Source organism: Pseudorca crassidens, chromosome 6 (assembly GCF_039906515.1).
Source record: "Pseudorca crassidens isolate mPseCra1 chromosome 6, mPseCra1.hap1, whole genome shotgun sequence".
In the NCBI taxonomy this organism is placed as follows: domain Eukaryota; kingdom Metazoa; phylum Chordata; class Mammalia; order Artiodactyla; family Delphinidae; genus Pseudorca; species Pseudorca crassidens.
Genome location: NC_090301.1, coordinates 128,014,103 through 128,033,486, shown reverse-complemented (window position 1 = coordinate 128,033,486; position 19,384 = coordinate 128,014,103). Strand labels below are relative to the sequence as shown.

Below are 19,384 nucleotides of genomic sequence, written 5' to 3'. Positions count from 1 at the left end.
GCTTGAGTTAACCACTTTGCTGTGCCCATGGCTGCCTTGGGTGTTTTCTCTACAACCTTGGGGATCAGGCTCTTTGTTGTGACAGAGGCAGCAGAGTGGTGTAGTGGGAGAGTACTGGACCTACAGCCCAGAGGTGGATGCATGGACACCATCCTCTGCTGCAGCCTTGCCTTTTCCCAGAGTGCACCCTTCTTCTCCCTCTGCCCCTCTCTCCCTCCTCCCCCTCCTCTCCACATTCCCTCAGTAGTTTAGATATCTAGCCAAATAAAGCCCAGGCTTTCGGTTCCTGTCCCTGTCTAGTCACTCATAGTGAGGATCTTCTGGGTGGTTACAGGGAAGTGTTGGGGTCCTGATGGCCCACCTCTTCTTCCAGGGAAAGCCAGCCAACCTCCCCAGGGTTGGGATCCACAGCCAGTCTGGTCATTTGGTCTTTGCCTTGATGAGGATCAAATGGGGTGACATGAGAGCTGTGGCCAAGTCCCCCACACAGATGCTGGTACTTCCTGGTCACAAAGCAGGCTGGAGGTGAGCTTCTGAGCTTTACTGAGGATGGAACTGAAGCTAAGAGACAATAAACAGTGCTTCATTGCTTGTAAAAAGATTGAATTCCAATAATCAGGTTGCCAGTCCCCATGGACACTTCTCTCACACTTGTGAAAAAAAACAAAAATTAACAAATCTCTCAGTCACAAAACTCAGTAATGATTATTTCATGGTTTAAGTTTTAGTGAAAAGATGAACAATTTGTGAAAAACAGAAGTGCCAAAGTTATTTGGCCTTTCTCTCACTTGTCTTATCTTTTTAAAAAGATTTATTTACTTCTGCATGACCTTAATTTGTTACAGTGAGAGTGCTTATGATAGCTAAAATAGCCATTGTTTGTTTGGTCAGTTGCATTTGCATTGTCTTATTAACGTTTTACCTTCTACGCCAGTGGTCCTTAAACCTGGTGGAATATTAGGAATATCTTGGAACTTAAAATTGCTGGTGCCCAGGCCATGCCCTGGACCAACTGAATCAGAATCTCTGGTGATAGAACTGAGGCTTGGTATTAAAAATGTGTGTGTGTGTGTGTGTGTGTGTGTGTGTGTGTGTGTGTGTGTGTGTCCGTCCCTCACCCCCTGCTTCTGATGTATGATAGGGTTGAGAACCTGATTCCGAGCCTGACTTTTTCTATGACTTCAAGCAAATCTGTACTTAATTTAGAGGCGCTGTGTGGTTTTACATCTGTAATGTATGAAAAGTACACATTACAAAAAAATCTATATTTAATGCCCAGGAGCTTGTTGGATATATCTTTTTTTTTTTTTTTCTTTTGGGCTGTGCCTCGTGGCTTGTGGGATCTCAGTTCCTTGACCAGGGACTGAACCTGGGCCCTCGGCAGTAAGAGCACAGAGTCCCAACCACTGGACCGCTAGGGAACTCCCTGGATATTTCTGTAAATGGGGGAGGTACTGTTAACCATAGCTGTTGCAGGAGGTTGAAAGAATGGGACACATGAGGTATACAGGGGCCTTTTCTTGGGCCTCAGGGGCAGAGGGTTGAGTTAATTACACTGGTCAGTTCCTGGCACACCATTTCCAAATCCATATTTTTAGGTGTTTTCTTTGTAATGTATTTGTTTTTATGCCATTTAAAACATACTGTTGTACAATGTGCATGCATTGTAAGTTTGTGTACATGGAGAGTGTGTGGTTCTTTAGCCCAAGCACTGTATTTTTAAGTTGTGTCCAAGGTCATTAGACTGCTGCGGGTCTCTGTCTTCCACCTCCTCCCAATCCCAGGCCTGTGTGAGAGCTCTGTGGGCATAGCCCCTCGGGACGACTGGAGGACCTTCCATGTAACTCAGCTGTACCAGATTGCTCTCCAGGTAGGCTGCGGGGTCCACCCTCCCACCAGCTGTGTCTGAAGATTTGTGCCTCCTACATTTCTACTGACACTTGGCATTATTTAGTTACTGAACTCATCATTGAGGGCTTATTCCCTGGCATGCGTTGTTCTAGGCATTTGGGATATATCAGAGAGCAAAACCAGATGAAAAAGGAAAAAAAAATTACTGCTTTGGAGCTTATATTTTAGCTTTCTAACAGTTGTGAATTTGGTGAGTGTAAAGTAATATAATACTTCATTATTTTAATTTATATTTTTCTAAATATGAATTTGAGTATCTCTTCATAGCATTAGCTGTTTGGGGTTCCTTCTGTTGGATATCTGATATTTTTCTGAAAGAATTTAGGAGTTTCTTTTGTCCCTTGTTGGTTTTAGGTATTTTTAGATATTCCTTACTGTTTGTGATATGATATATTCTCTTTCACAGATTTAGATGTACAGTTGATGCTGGCAACATGGGTTTGAACTGTACTAGTCCACATATAAGCAGATTTTTTTTTTTCAGTAGTAAATACTGCAGCACTGCATGATCCTTGGTTGTTGGAAATGCTGGACTCGGAAGAACTGCACATGTGGAGGGCTGACTATAAGTTACATGCGGATTTTTGACTGCACACGTTGTTCAAGGGTCAACTGTATATTTCTAATTATGTCATTTAGAAAATAGTTCATTTAGTAAGGGCTTTCTAGGCTAGGACACATTTACACCTCTATGTTAATATTAGTTCTCTCTTAACTTACTGTGTAAGGAGTTTCATGACATTTTTTGTTGACTGAAACTTGTCAGTGGCCTAAAGTCATGGTTCTCACGTTTCTGCTGTATTGCAGTGCTTCTGAATTACGCTCCCTCAGTGGTAGTGGCCCTGTGTAGCACTGGTTCTCAGTTGGTGGTGGAGTAGGGCAATGTATAGAGTTGAAAATGATCATTGAATCATACTCTGATTCCACATCCTCCCTTCCCGTGGACACACAGCAGTTGGGAATCACTGGATGAAAACAGTTAATGTTAATATCAAAGACTAAGTTTCTTAGTTGTGAGATGTAGTAAGAAATTGGAATATTTTGGAAGACATGCTTCAAAGAACAATTGGAATATCGATTTTTTAAATTAAAAGGGTCACTGGGCTATTCATTACTTAATAAATCACACTGTTTCTGTTATGTTGATGAGTCATGTAATTTTTTTTTTCCCAACCATCAAATGGTCAGCTAATGATGTGTGTTGTAACTTAACCTTTACATTTCTGGGAGCGACTGGGAAAGAGATGTTACATTTTAAAAAGCAATTTATACATGTACATTTAAAAAAATTTTTTCCAGATGATGGTGTTGGCAAGTAGATGTTACATTTTAAAAAGCAATTTATACACTTAAATTTTTAAAAAATTTTCCAGATGATGGTGTTGATATGCAGATTGGAACAAAGAAAGAAGATCTAAATGACAAAGAGAAAAAAGAAGAGGAAGAAACTCCTGCACCTGCATATAGGGCCAAATCAATCCTAGAGAGCTGGGTGTGGGGCAAGCAACCAGGTATTATGATCTTCTGAACTTTTGGTACTTTGGAACGATTGATCCAGCACTCATTTTCTAGATAGAGTAGGTGGACTTTTTTTTGGTCATAGAATTTTTAAAAATTAAACTTAAATTTTTTTTATGTTGTAATAGACTGTGCATAACATACATTTTACCATTTCAGTCAGTTTTAAGTATACAGTTCAGTGACATTAAATACATTCACACTGTTGTGCAGTTATGACCACTACCCATTTCCAGAGCCTCTTCATCTTCCCAAACTGGAACTCTGTACTTACTAAATGATAACTCCCCTTTCTTCCCTAGCCCCCTGGGAGCCACTAACTTTCTGTTTTTAGGATTTTGACTAGTCTAGTTACCTCATATAAGTGGAATCATTATATTTGTCTTTTTGTATCTGGCTTGTTACTTTATTTAGCATAATGTCTTCAAGATTCATTCATGTTGTAGCATGTGTCAGAATTTCCTTCCTCTTTAAGGCTGAATAATATTCCATTGTATGTATATACCACATTTTGTTCATCCATCTGTGGATGGGCATTTGAGTTGCTTCCACCTTTTGGCTATTGGGAATAGTGCTGCTAAGAACATAGGTGTACACGAGTTAGAGTCTCTGCTTCAATTCATTGCGTATATACCTAGGGGTAAAATTGCTGGATCATGTGGTAATTCTGTGTTTAACTTTTTTTTCTCCAGTTTTATTGAGCTATAATTGACATAAGGTAGTCACAAAGTAGTGTCACAAAGTAGACATAAAGTAGTGTACAGCATAATGGTTTGACTTACAAATATCATGAAATGATTACCACAGAAAGTTCAGTGAACATCCATCATCTCATATAGATACAAAATTAAAGAAATAGAAAAAATATTTTTTCCTCGTGATGAGAAATCTTAGGGTTTCTTCTTCTAACTTCCATATTAACATATAGCAGCATTAATTATCTTTATCGTGTTGTTCATTACATCACTAGTATTTACTTATCTTATAACTGGAGGTTTCTGCCTTATGACCCCCTTCAGCCAATTCCCCCTCCCCCCACCCCCTGCCTCTGGTAACCACAAATCTGATCTCTTTTCCTATGAGTTTGTTTCTTTGTTTTTGAAGTAGAATTGACCTACAACATTGTGTTACTCCCTGTTATACGACATAGTGATTTGATATTTCTATGCGTTTCAAAATGATCATCACAATAAGTCTAGTTATGATCTGTTACTATACAAAAACGTTACCTAATTACTGACTGTATTCCCCACACTGTATATTTCATACCCATAACTCATTTTTTTATTGAAGTATAGTTGATTTACAATGTTGTATTAATTTCTGCTGTATGGCAAAGTGATTCAGTTATACATATACATACATTCTTTTAAAAATTCTTTTCCATTATGGTTTATCACAGGGTACTGAATATAGTTTCCTGTGCTATACAGTAGGACCTTGTTGTTTACCCATTCTATATATAATAGTTTGCATCTGCTAGTCACAAACTCCCAATCCATCCCTTCCCCACTCCTCCCCCTTGGCAACCACCAGTCTGTTCTCTGTGTCTGTGAGTCTGTTTCTGTTTTGTAGATAGGTTCATTTGTGTCATATTTTAGCCCTGACTCATTTCCTTTGCAACTGGTTGTTTGTACCTCTTAATCTCCCTCACCTCCCACTTTTCTCCCTACTGGCAACTACCTGTTTGTTCTCTGTATCTTTGACTCTGTTTAGTTATGTTTATTTATTTGTTTCACTTTTTAGATTCCATATATAAGTGAAATCATACAGTATTTGTCTTTCTCTATCTGACTTATTTCCCTTAACGTAATACTCTCTAGGTCCATCCATGTTGTCACAAATAGCAAGATTTCATTCCCTTTTATAGTTGAGTGATATTTTGTGTGTGTGTGTATATCTGTATCTATATTTATCACATCTTCTTTATCCATTCATTTATTGATGGGCACATAGGTTGCTTTCATATTTTGGCAATTGTAAACAATGCTGCAATGAACATAGGGGTACTTATATCTTTTCTAATAGGTGTTTTTGTTTTCTTTGTATAAATACCCAGAAGTGGGATTGCTGGATCATGTGGTAGTTCTATATTTAATTTTTTGAGACATCTCCATATTGTTGTCCATTGTAGCTGCACCAATTTACATTCCCACGAACAGTGCACAAGGCTTCTCTTTTCTCCACATCCTTGTCAACACTTGTTATTTGTTGCCTTTTTGATAATAGCCATTCTGACAGGTGTGAGGTGGTATCTATTTCACTGTGGTTTTGATTTGCATTTCCCTGATGATTAGTGATGTTGAACGTCTTTTCATGTGCCTGTTGGCCATTTAAATGTCTTCTTTGGAAAAATATCTGTTCAGATCCTCTGCCCATTTTTTTAATTGGGTAGTTTGTTTGTTTTAATGTTGAGTTAAATGAGTTCTTCGTATATTTTGGATATTAACCCCTTATCAGATATATTGTTTGTAAATGTCTTCTCCTATTCAGTAGGCAGCCTTATCTTTTTTTGTTTTTTTAACATCTTTATTGGGGTATAATTGCTTTACAATGGTGTGTTAGTTTCTGCTTTATAACAAAGTGAACCAGTTATACATATACATATGTTCCCATATCTCTTCCCTCTTGCATCTCCCTCCCTCCCACCCTCCCTATCCCACCCCTCTAGGTGGTCACAAACCACCTAGCTGATCTCCCTGTGCTATGCGGCTGCTTCCCACTAGCTATCTATTTTACGTTTGGTAGTGTATAAGCCTTATCCTTTTGTTGATAGTTTTCTTCACTATGCAGAAGCTTTTTAGTTTGATGTAGTCCCATTAATTTACTTTTGCCTTTGTTTCCCTTGCCTGAGGAGACATATCCAGAAAGATATTGCTAGGGCCATTGTCAAAGAGTGTACTGCCTGTGTTTTCTTCTAGAAGTTTTATGGTTTCAGGTCTTACATTTAAGTCTTAAATCCATTTTGAATTTTTTTTGTGCATGGTGTGAGAGAGTAGTCCAGTTTTGCATGTAGAGGTCCAGTTTTCCCAACATCATGTGTTGAAGAGGCTGTCTTTTTTCCATTGTATATTTTTACCGCTTTTTGATTAATTGCCCATATAAGTATGGGTTCATTCTGGGCTTTCTATTCTTTTCCATTGATCTATGTGTCTGTTTCTGTGCCAGTACCATACTGTTTTGATTACTGTAGCTTTGTAGTATAGTTTAAAATCAGGGAGCCTGATACCTCCAACGTTGTTCTTCTTTCTCAAGAATGTTTTAGCTGTTAGGGGTTTTTGTGTTTCCGTACAAATTTTAGAATTATTTATTTTAGTTTTGTGAAAAATGCCATTGGGATTTTGATAGGGATTGCATTGAATCTGTAGATGGGTAGTATGGTCATTTAAGCAATATTAATTCTCTCAGTATACGAGCACAGTATATCTTTCCATCTGTTTGTGTAGTCTTCGATTTCCTTCATGAGTGTCTTACAGTTTTTTGACTACGGTTCTTTTACCTCCTTAGATTTATTCCTGGGTACTTTATTCTTTTTGATGCAACTGTAAATGGGACTGTTTTCTTAATTTCTCGTTCTGGTAGTTCATCATTCATGAGTAGAAATGCAGCAGATTTGTGTTTATTAATTTTGTATCCTAAAACTTGACCAAATTCATTGACAAGTTCTGGTAGTTTTTTGGAGTGTCTTTAGGATTTTCCATGTATGCTGTCACGTCACTGCAAACAGTGACAGTTTTACCTATTCCTTTACCGTTTGGATTACTTTTTCTTGTTTGATTGCTGTGGCTAGGACTTCACATACTGTGTTGAAAAAAAGTTGTGAGAGTAGGCAACCTTGTCTTATTCCTGATCTTAGAGGAAATGTTTTAGCTTTTCACCCCTGAGTATGATATTAGCTCTGGGCTTGTCATATATGGCCTTGATTACATTGAGGTATGGTCCCTCTGTACCCACTTTTGTGAGAGTTTTTTATGATAAATGGATATTGAATTCTGTCAAATGATTTTTATCCTTCAGTTTGTTAATGTGGTATAGCACATTGATTGATTTGTGGATGTTGAACCATCCTCGTATCTCTGGAATAAATTCCAATTGATCATGATGTATGATCCTTTTAATGTATTGTTGAATTTGGTTTGCTAATATTTTGTTGAAGGTTTTTTGCATCTGTGAACATCAGGGAAGTTGTCCTGTAATTTTCTTGCCTGGTGGTTGTCTTGTCTGGTTTTGGTATCAGGGTAATGCTGGCCTTGTAAAATGAGTTTGGAAGTATTCCCTCATTTTCTGTTTTTCTTGTAAGAGTTTGAGAAGTATCGGTATTAATTCTTCTTTGAAGGTTTTGCATAATTCACCAGTGAAGCCCTCTGGTTCTGGAGTTTTGTTTGTTTGGAGGTTTTTAATCACTGATTCAGTCTCCTTACAAGTAATTGGTCTGGTCATACTTTCTATTTCTTTATGATTCAGTCTTGGCAGTTTGTATGTTTCTAGGAATTTATTTCTTCTAAGTTGTCTTCGTCTTTCTGTGGTACCAGCTGTAACATTTCCACTTTCGTTTATGATTTTATTTATTTGGGCCCTCTTTATTTCTTGGTGATTCTAGCTAACAGTTTGTTAGTTTTGTTTATCTTTTCAAAAAACAACTGTTGGTTTTATTTATCTTTTCTATTGTCTTTGTAGTCTCTTTCATTTGTTCCCACTCTGATCTTTGTTATTTCCTTCCTTCTAAAAACTTTGGGCTTCATTTGTGTTTTTTTTTTTTTTTTAGTTTTTTGAGGTGCTTATTTAGGCTATCTGGTTTCTTGTTTATTTGAGATTTTTCTTGTTTTTTTGAGGTAGGCATTTATTGTTCTTAACTTCCCTCTTAGAACTGCTTTTGCTATATCCCGTAAGTTTGGGTATGTTGTATTTCCATTTTCATTTGTCTCAAGGTCTTTGTTTTTCTTTTGATTTCTTCCTTGACCTATTGGTTGTTCAGTAGCATGTTGTTTAATCTCCACATATTTGTGAATTTTCCAGTTTTTGTCTTGTAGTTGATTTCCAGTTTCATAACTTTGTGGTTCAGAAAGATGCTTGATGTGATTTCAGTCTAATTAAGTTTATTGTGACCTAATACATGATAGTCTGGAGAATGTTTCATGTGCACTTGAGAAGAATGTGTATTCTGTTACTTTTGGATGGAATGTTCTGTATATATCTGTTAAGGTCATCAGATCTAACATGTCATATGAGGCAGATGTTATTTTAATGATTTTTCTGTCTGGGTGATTTATCTGTTGATGTAAGGGGTGTATTAAAGTCCTTTACTATACTATAATACAATACTATTATTGTATTGCTATCAATTTCTCCCTTTAGGTCTCTTAATATTTGCTTTATATTTAGTTACTCCTATGTTGGGTGTATAGGTATTTACAAATGTTATATTCTCTTGTTGGACTCACCCCTTTATCATTATGTAATGCCCTTCTTTGTCTCTTATTACACTTTTGTTTTAAAATCTATTTATCTGATCTAAGTATAGGTACCCCAACTTTCTTTTGGTTTTCATTTGCATGGAATATCTTTTTCCATCCCTTCACTTTCAGTCTGTGTGTTGTGTCCTTATGTCTGAAGTGAGTCTCTTGTAGGCAGTATATAGATGAGTTCTTTTTTTTTAATCCTTTCAACCACTCTGTGTCTTTTTATTGGTGAATTTACTCCATTTACATTTACAGTTATTGATAACGTTTGTTTTTATTGCTGTTATGATAATTGTTTTATTCCTGGCTGTTTTGTAGTTCTCCTTTGTGATTTGATGATTCTCTTTAATGGTATGCCTAGATTCCTTTCTCATTATCTTTTGTGTATCTACTATAGTTTTTTGCTTTGTGGCTACCATGAAGCTTACATATAACAGCTTGTATTTATAACATTCTATTTATAAATAAACATACGTTTGAACACATTCTAAGCTTTGCATTTTTATCCTCCTCTCCCATGTTTTGTGTATTTGATGTCATAATTTGCAACTTTTTATCTTATATATCCCTTAATTGTTTGTTATAGTTATTTTTACTTTTGTCATTTAACCTTTATACTCAGTTTTTAAGTTATTAATCCACTACCTTTATTATATATTTACTTTTACCAGTGAGATTTATACTTTCAAATGTTTTCTTGTTACTAATTAGTTCTCTTTCTTTTCAGCTTAAAGAACTCTTTTTATCATTTCTATTAAGGCTAGATTAGTGGTGATGAACTCCTTTAACTTTTACTTGTCTAGAAAACTCTTTATCTCTCCTTCACTTGCTACTTGATATGTTTGTTGGGTAAAGAAGTTTTTTTCATTCAGGCTTTGAATATATTATGCCACTCTCTTCTGCCTTGCAAAATTTCTGCTGAAAAATCTACTTACAGTCTTACAGGGGTTCCCTTGCATCTAACAAGTTGTTTTTCTCTTGCTGCTTTTAAGATTTTTATCTTATTTTTAACCTTTGACATTTTAATTATGATGTGTTTTGTTGTGGGTGTCTTTAGTTTTCTGTGGTTTGGAACTCTCTGGACTTCCGGGATCTCAATGTCTGTTTCCTTCCCCAGGTTAGGGAAGTTTTTTCCTATATTACATCAGATAAGTTTTCTGTCCCTTTCTCTGCCTCTTCTCCTTCTGGGACCCTGTGAAGTCTGCTTGATATTGTGTCGTATATCCCTTAACCTATTTTCACATTTTTTCATTGTTTTTTCTTTTTGTTGCTCTGACTGGGTGAACTACAGTGCCCTGTCTTTGAGTTTACTGAGCTTTTCTGCTGCTTCATGTAATGCGCCATTGAATCCTTCTAGCATGTTTTCAGTTCAGTGCAATTTTATTTTTCCAGTGTATTTTCTCTCCTTATTTGATTGGCAACTTCTGGCTTCTAATTTAGTGATTCATCTTTATTTTTTTCCATTCTACTGTTGAGCCCTTTCACCAAACTTTATTTTGGTTATTAGGTTTTTTGGTTCCAAAATTTCCATTTGGTTCTTTTTTTTTCTTTTTTAAATAAAACTCCTTTTTCTTGTCTTAGGTTTTCTATTTTTTCATATGTTTCAAGTGTGTTTGTTTTTGCTTTTTGGAGCATTTTTTTATTGTGGCTTCTTTAAAATCTTTATGAGAGTATTCTAACGTCTCTGTCATCTTGGTGTTTCTATTTATTGTCTTTTTAAAATTTATTTTGAGATCATCCTGGCTCTTGATGTGATGAGTGACTTTCTGTTGAAACATGGACATCTTCACGTTATGTTCTGAGACTCTGATTGGTTTTCTGTGACACCATTCTGGCAGGGCAAGAGTGTGCTATACCTTGTTACTGCCAGGAGGGGATGGGAGTTCTGCTGGCTCCCCCCATGGTCTCCATGATTTGTTTCTTTGTTACTTTATTTACTCACCTACTTGTTTCAAGGTATCCTACAATAAATGACTGATTGACTAGGCATTAGGAGTTGGGCAGGGCAAGCACCGTTAGGACATCAGGAAGGAGAGCAGGCTCAAGGGCATGAAGGCTCTCTTTGAGCTTCACAGTTGTCTCTGGGCTTTGCAGCAACGCGGAAGAGAGACGTATTATTATTTCAAAGTAGAAAACATAGTGATTATTCAGGAAGGTAAAGCTTTTCTTAGGCCTGATTTCTGGAAGAAATTCTGCATGGGGGATGTGTAGACAAACTGTCTTTGACAGGGCTTGTCTCAGTGAAGTCTCCCGTATGTATGCAGGGCCTCAGGCACCTCTCAGTGTTGGGCCAAAGGTGATTCTGCAAGGATGCCTGTGAAGGGTAGGGATGGTACTTCATGTATAAATCTTTCTGCTTCTTCATCTTGAGCCTAGTTTGGAATTTAGAGTATTTTTAAAAAACATTTATTAATGTTTTTCTCATATTTTTCTGTTACATTGCTTTTAGTGTTTCTGAAATCTGTATTTAAAAAAAAATTTTTTTTTCCTTTTTTGGCCATGCCACACAGCATGTGGGATCTTAGTTCCCAGACCAGGGATCGAACCCTCACCCCTTGTATTGGAAGCATGGAGTCTTAGTCACTGGACCACCAGGGAAGTTCCAAAAGTATTTTTCAAAAAAAAAAAGAAAAACACAAAAAACACAAAAAGACATATTTTTTCCATCTAGTTTTCTATAATGATTAGCCATTTTAGCTAGTGGAGCTTTCCAGACTTAGCATCCAACCTCTGGTGTCTGGATGTGCATCTCTGTGCCATAGTTCCTGTGTGTGGAGAGGGAAGCTTTGTCCTGGTGGCCTCTCTAGAGAGTGGTGAGGTGTATCCATCTGATGCCTTCTATGATCTCCTTCTCTGCCATAGGAAAAGCATGTTTAGGTCATGGGTAGCTAAAAAATAAATGTCTTCCGTATAGGGGAAGTCAGTAGGTGTGTGACTTTTGTCTCTTGGTATATGAGGCTACCAGGGCGATGACTGTTTTGGCTTCATAGCTAATAAATATCAGAGATAGAAAAACAAGCATAGGACATCTCCTGCTCTCGTTACCACTGGGTGCTTTATTGGTATAGGGGGTTGGTGGAAGGTAACTTAGTTTACAGGTGCTTTATTGGTATAGGGGGTTGGTGGAAGGTAACTTAGTTTACAGTTCAACTTAAGGCAGCTTTATGCTTAATTGTAAGACAAGACTCCTTTTAGTTATTTTCATTCACGTAATTTTCTTCTAGGTACCTAAAAAAAAAAGTCCTTAAGTGTAGAAAATTTCAAACATACACAGTAGAGAGAATAGTATGATGAAATACTACTTACCCATAGCACATTCTGACTAGTTACTTCATCTTTCTCTGAAATATTCCATAAATGTATTACCTCTCATCGGTCATGTATGCTGGGCAATTTATTGAAACTGTTTTTATTTTGGATTTGGTTTTATAACATGAAAATACTGGATGTAGTTTTTCTCTCTATCTAGGAAATGTGTTGCTGATAAGGATTGACTTCACAATTTTGTGTTAAAAACTTTTATACCATGTTTACAGAGAGGCAGTATAACATGGTGGCTAAGAGTGGTCTCCCGTGTGCCATACTCAGCTGGGTGACCTTGGGCAAGCACTCTGTGCCTCAGTTTCCTCCTCCATAGAATGCATGCACAGTACTACCTCTTAATGGTGCCTGTGAGGATTACCTAATGTGTGTAAACTGCTTAAAACCGTTTGTGGCACATATTAAGCACTCAGCTATTACCTATTATTGTTACCCATTTTATAATGTTACAACAAACTGTGCCCATGATATTCAGAGGTTGGATGTTTTATCTTGTTTTCTAGAGGTGAATGAACTGAAGGAGTGTCTTTCTGTGTTGGTTAGAGAGCAACAAGCTCTGGCCATCCAGTCAGCCACCACCACCCTTTCAGCCCTGAGGCTCAAGCAGAGACTCGTCGTTTTGGAACGATACTTCATTGCCTTGAATAGAACTGTTTTTCAGGAGACTGTCAAAGTTAAGTGGAAAAGCAGCAGTGTTTCTTTGCCTCCTGTGGACAAAAAGAGGTAATATAATTAAAAAAGAATCCTGATACCAGCTAAATATAAAACTCATGCTGTTTTGTTTAAGAAAGTTTAATTAAGGCTTTCAATATAGTCTGTTTTTGTTTTCTGAAATTTTATTCTTTCTTTCCCTTTTTGTATGTTTCATATAATCTGGAGAATGGCTTTCCCAATTTGCTCATAAAGTAACAGGCTATGCTGTAACCTGTACCATTATTTTAAAGACCCTGTTCTGTCAGTAACTGTAGAAGCCAGTCAAAAGTTCAGATCGGCATGTCTAGATTTGAAAATGGGATCTGAACATTATATTCTTTTTGTTTTGGTACCGGGTAGGGAATTATCACATTGTAGTAGTGCTTAACTAGTTTAGATGCTTCATTTTTTTTCTTCTTAATGTGATTTACTTATTCTTTTCTTACAAGAGATGCTTTTATGGATTCACATGCAGTTGTAAGAAATAATAGAGAGATTCCTTATACCCTTCAGCCAGTTTCCCTAGTTTTTCACTTGCAAAACTGTAGTACAAAAATCACAACTAGGATATCGACTTTGATACATTGTACCCGTCTTACTCAGATTTCCCATTTTACATGCTTTCAATCCTCTGTGTATGTGTGTATGCATGAGATTTTATCGCAGGTGTAGATTTCTGTCAGTACTGCCACAGGGTACAGGACAAGGACCCTTTTTTATAGCTGCAACCATTAACCTGTTCTCCATGTTTATTATGTAACCTTTTGAGGTTGGCTTTTTCACTCAGCATTATTCCTTTGAGATTCTTCCAAGTAGGTGAATGTGTCATCATTGTTGAGCAGGATTCCACGTATGGATGTACCACATTGTGTTTAACCACTCAACCTTTGAAGGATATCTCAGTTGTTTATCATTTTTGAGTATTTTGAATAAAGCTGCTGTGAATATTTGTGTACAGGTTTTTGTGTGAACTTAAGTTTCATTTCTCTGGAATAAATGCCTAGGGTGCAATTGCTGGGTCTTACGTTTAGGTTTGTAAGACATTTTCGTACTGATTCCGGAATAGCTGTACCATTTCACATTCTCATCCGCCATGTATGAGTGGTTCCATTTCTCCATATCCTCGTCAGCATTTGGTGGTGTTGTCACTTATTTATTTTAGCCATTCTGTTAGATGTGTAGTGTTATCTCCTAAATTTTAGTAGATATCTTTCCCTAATTTCTCGACTTATTTGGATAGTAGTGGGTTTTACCTTTTTCGTAGAACTGGCTGTGGGTTGGATAGTTGATTGGCGTAGATGGGGGTGGGTCCAAGCTATTTCTATTTCTGTTTTCTTAAATAGCTGTAAAATGGAGAGCCACTTGTTGAAGATTTAGCAGTTTTTACACGGTACAGATTTAGGACTGTTTGGCTCTTTCTCCGTGGATGAGGTCGCGATTGGCTGAGGGGAACCCCAGCTTCATGCCTCTCCTGGTACAGCTTTCTTAGAGGGTTGTTTCCTCGTAGAGCTCCCCAAGCACGTATCCTGCACTGTTCAGGATTCATAGACGTGCGCGTACCAGCTGCCTCTGTGGGTCCCCACGTTCCTCACTGCTAATTTGACTTGATATTGTATCTTGGGGAGATCATTCTATATGATTGCCCATTTTAAATAACATTTCTCCCTAATTATGAAAGCAAATTAGAGTAAATTTGGAGAGTGAAGTATATAGTAGAAATACATAACAGTATAAAGTTGAAAATAAAATTTCTTGCTACGTATGATTGAGTTTATATTGTACACACATTTTTATATTCTAGGTTTTTTTTAAAAGGATGATTTTTATGGTTTGTATAACTTCTTAATACGTGCAAAATGAAACCATGTCTTGTTAAATTAACATATATAAGTAGAAAAATGCTTAAAAAACACGTGAGAATGAAAAGCAGTAAATTCAGGCGGGGTTACCTGCTGAGGTAGGTGGGAGTGTGGGTGAAGGAGAAGAGCACATGACGGGGCCTGCAGACCTAGCAGCCACATAGCCCTAGGCAGGGGGAGGGCCAGAGCTGATGCCCAGGCCTGGGGCTGAGTGTCGGCACTTGCTGCCTTGTTTTCTGTGTGCTCCTTACCCCTCACCTGCCTTTTCTTTACTTTGTAAATTGAATCCCCCTTTTATGTTTATCTGTTTATTTCGTTTATCATCTGTCTTCCCCCAACTAATAATATTAGTTCCCTGAGATTATTTCATGAGTGTTTTAGCAAGTCATTTAAAATTCTTTTTAACTGTCTTTTTTTTTCCCCTCAAAGAGAAAACTTTTCCTTTACAAAGGACATTTGATAAAAGTCTTTAAAGCGTGAAACTAAAAGTCATTTGTGATCCTGCTATCTAAAGAAACCCATTGATCACATTTTGGAACAAATCCTTTCGTATTACTTATTTTATTTTAGAATTTGCACATGCCTCTGACTGACCAATTCCCACACCCCCCCATGTATGTTGTCCGCAGTTCCCGGCCCACAGGCAAAGGGGTGGAAGGCCTTGCGAGAGTTGGATCCCGAGCAGCTCTCTCCTTTGCCTTTGCGTTCTTGCGCAGGGCCTGGCGGTCAGGTACGTGTGCCCCGCGTGTTCTGTTTCCTGCCACATCAGGGGATGTGGGTTCTTTCCTCACTTCTGCCACCACGTGCCCCTGGGTTGATCCCATGTGCTCTCTAGGCCTCATTTTCCTTGTTTGTAAAATGAGAGGCTTCACAGTCTGTTTGACTTTGCAGGCCTGTGCTTCTAAGAAAAAAGGTGCGTATGCACATACATCCCAGGTGAACCACCGCAGTGCCTCTGTACTGATTTATTTTCTAGGAGAACCAGAAATTAGAATTGCTCACATGAGAGTCATACAATAAAGAATTGACGTTGGAGCAACTGTTCAGTGTTAGTCTCTGAGTTCTTGCGGTATCTCATTGAGAGGAAAGTGAGAGATTGAAAACCTGCCAGTGGCGTCCTCTCACTCTGGGGGTAGGAGACCTGCCTGGGAGAGTGGGGAGAACTCTGTCTGTGTGCTGCCCGGGTACGGGTGGCGTCATCTGCCTTGTGTGTGCCCAGGGGAGGACGCGGACCTCTGCAGCGAGCTGTTGCAGGAATCCCTGGACGCCCTGAGAGCCCTGCCTGAGGCCTCGCTCTTTGATGAGAGCACAGTGTCCTCTGTGTGGCTGGAGGTGGTAGAAAGAGCAACCCGCTTCCTCAGGTCCGTCGTGACCGGGTGAGTTCTTCTTCTTACATTTTACTGTGTGAACGGTTCCAGCATGCTTTGCAGTCTCGTCTCACCTTCTTCTCTTTAGAGCTAAGAAATTTAGTAGGTTGGTTTCTGGAGTGTTTCCAGCGTACCCTCAGGCTCATCATTTGAATAATGATACAAGTAGTTTTATGCTACAGCAACTTGGAATATGTCTTCTAATGTAATCATCATATAGTATCTGAATTAATACTTTTAATAAAAACTTATCTTTACAGGTTAATTGTATGCTTTAGAATCTCTGATTAAATTTGAGTAAGCAAGTCTCAGAAACCTGATTCTAAATATTAAAAATATATTTCTCCATGGGAAAGGGAAGGTACTTAATTTAACATTAACAACATGCTTGTTTTAAGTATGCTGTCTTTAAGGTCTGTTGTTACTTTGTCCCTGCATCCTCTGCTGTCATTTCAGGGATGTTCATGGAACGCCTGGTACCAAAGGGCCAGGAAGTATCCCCCTGCAGGACCAGCACCTGGCCCTGGCCATCCTGTTAGAGCTGGCTGTGCAGAGAGGCACGCTGAGGTGAGGGGTGCTATAGGCTGGGAGTGCTGTAGGGAGATGCCTGTGTATCTGAGCAGCTGTTGCATTTCATTGAACTATTTGTGACTGTAGGAAATGTGTGGTGGTCTGTGATCAAAGAACCATGTCCCAGACCCTCTATTTTCAGACCTGGGTACACTTAAGTTTTCTTCACTTCCTTTTTTGTGTTCAACTTTCTAGTAGTTTAGGAACTGTTATTTCTTTTCCCTCTCTCTCTTAATTTTCTTCAAATAGTTATTTTTATTCCATTAATTTAAGGTCCTAGAAATTCCCTGTAGAAAGTGCTATTTGAGCTTCTTAACTGGTTTTATGTTTCTCATCCACAGAAGGTAGATGTCTTGTGCTAAAATCTTGGCATTGATTTAGGGATTTTACTGCCAAGAATTGTTTTCAGGGCCTTGTTTTAGTTTCCTTTCAAATCTAAAGTATTTCTTCAGTTTTATTTAGCTGTCTGCTTTAATTTTTTACAGACCATGGCAAAAAATGTTAAAATTTTTACTAGAGAATAAAGATAATTTCTCTTCCAGCCAAATGTTATCTGCTATCCTGTTGCTGCTTCAATTGTGGGACAGTGGGACACAGGAAACTGACAATGAGCGGTCTGCCCAGGGTACCAGCGCCCCCCTTCTTCCTTTGCTGCAAAGGTTCCAGAGCATCATGTGCAGTAAAGATGCCCCCCATACAGAAGGTGACACTCATGTAGGTATCGTCACGAGACTTTGCACTTAAGTAGCTCTCTTCATTTCACTTATCCTAAAGGAGTTAGCCTTTTATACACAAGACCAGAGCACATTATCTGTGGTGGTAGTTGCTTCTGGGGGGAGAGTGGTTTTGGCCATTAAAACAGTGAATCAGAGACTTCCCTGGTCGTCCAGTGGTTAAGACTCCGTACTTCCACTGCAGGGGGCACGGGTTCAATCCCTGGTTGGGGAACTAAGATCCTGCAAGCTGCGCGGTATGACCAAAAATAAAGGAAAAAAACGAAGCAAACAGTGAGTCAGGTGTGGCATTGGCTATGGCAGGTCATTGTGTAGGTCACAAGTTGATACAGCAGAACTATCGCATGATCACATTCGGATTCTTTGCAGCAACTAAGGAGTGACCAGAGCCAGCTGTGTTTTGTAGACCCTGGCCCTTTGTGTTCATTTTGGATTGTGTGTATTAGGACCATGTTTCTTAACAAATATCAGCTTGTGCTTTTACAGAGATCCATCTGCTGCCTTGCTGGCCATGCAGTTTTCTTTCTGCTACGCTGGAGCCCCTGAGCCTTTTGTGCGTTTAGCGCTTTTGTGTTCCCGGCAGCCAGTCGTGTTGTGGTTTGGCTGTGATGGGGCTAATTGAGTTAGTAGCGGCATGAAGATGGGTAAAAATCCTGATGATATTCAGAAAGAGTGCGTTCTTACGGTGCCTGCGGTGATGACATGGGGCCACAGTGCAGGAGCGAGGCTCGGCTGGCGTGGGAGGGAGCGCGCGTCTGGTTCAGAGGAGCTGTTCTGCCACGATACCTCACTCTGTCTGCGTGGAGGGCAGTTACTGTGGGTTGGTGTTGACCCTTCCAGGGCCCAGGCAAATCTTCTCTTCCCGCTCTGTCCTCCTCCATGTGCTGTTTATGGACGGCACCTCCATTAGCCAGCAACAGCTGCATTGGCAGCGTGGAGCCAAGTCTGAAATGCACACTTTCAGAAAAATATTAGAAAAAGAGCGTTGGAAATAGCGACTCACTTTGTTGGCCCTTCCTGAATGTGGGGCACCACGCAGAGAATGTCACGTAAGTCATCCCTGTGTTTAGTCCCAGGAAGCTGAGGCTGGTGGCAGGGCAGGGCCCGCCCAGCTCCACACCCCTGGGGCTGTGGCTTTTTAGAGGTACAAGTTTGATCTTGCAGGTCTTTTCTGGAAAGACTTAGCTATTCCGTTATGAAGTTTCAGCCTAATTATTCTTTCACTTTGCAGTCTTTAGTGATAATAAAGCTATTCTGGCTTCAGAAGAATTAGAATTATTACTTAATGTGCAAATAAAATTAGGTTTTCTGATGAGTGGGCAGCATTTAGATTAAAGTAAGTGGTTTTTGTTTTCAGTTTTCAAAGCCAGGTTGAGGTACAGTGCTTTGTTCCCAGGAAGATTGCTCTGAGTTCTTTCGAGGGTCCTTGGGGTAGTGAACCTGAGGACGGTCGGGCTGTGTCATTTACCTGTGTGGAGTTGGCACACAGGTGACGGATGTGCGGATGTGTGGGCACCACTGTGTGCGGTGCGTGTATAGATCTCAATGCGTCAGCAACACTTCTTACTTGATAGCCAGAAAGGGGCAGGTTTACAGATAATGTCTAACTGTGAATACCAAAATATAAAGAGTGGTTAAAGGCTAACTGTGTTACTTTAATTTTTCCCACCGTTTCTGAAGATGTTTCTTTACTTTTCTTCTCTAGCTTCTGTCTGGCCCTCTGAGCCCCAATGAGAGCTTCCTGAGGTACCTCACTCTTCCGCGAGACAGCGAGCTTGCCATAGACTTACGACAGACTGCGGTTGTTGTCATGGCCCACCTGGACCGCCTGGCCGCCCCCTGTATGCCACCTCTCTGTAGCTCTCCGACCTCTCATAAGGTCAGTGCGAGAGCAGTGTTTATGCTCTGTGTGTATGTTCCTAGGTTCTCATTCTGTACCTGTGTGGAGACTC

The 19,384-nt window shown here is 39.1% G+C and overlaps 1 protein-coding gene across 6 annotated transcripts in view; it reads left to right on the top strand.

The window, feature by feature from the left end:
- HERC2 (HECT and RLD domain containing E3 ubiquitin protein ligase 2) overlaps positions 1-19,384 on the top strand; it is a 228,097-nt gene that overhangs the window by 28,117 nt on the left and 180,596 nt on the right. For 5 of the 6 annotated variants that reach the window (XM_067742325.1, XM_067742323.1, XM_067742327.1 and 2 more), the window contains exons 4-10: positions 3,285-3,422; positions 12,713-12,932; positions 15,391-15,491; positions 15,981-16,137; positions 16,585-16,695; positions 17,241-17,412; positions 19,138-19,311. In XM_067742325.1, coding sequence (XP_067598426.1) covers positions 3,285-3,422; positions 12,713-12,932; positions 15,391-15,491; positions 15,981-16,137; positions 16,585-16,695; positions 17,241-17,412; positions 19,138-19,311 — 1,073 coding nt within the window. Of the gene's footprint in view, positions 1-3,284; positions 3,423-12,712; positions 12,933-15,331; positions 15,492-15,980; positions 16,138-16,584; positions 16,696-17,240; positions 17,413-19,137; positions 19,312-19,384 lie in introns of those variants that run through there. The other variant, XM_067742328.1, reaches the window with a different exon arrangement.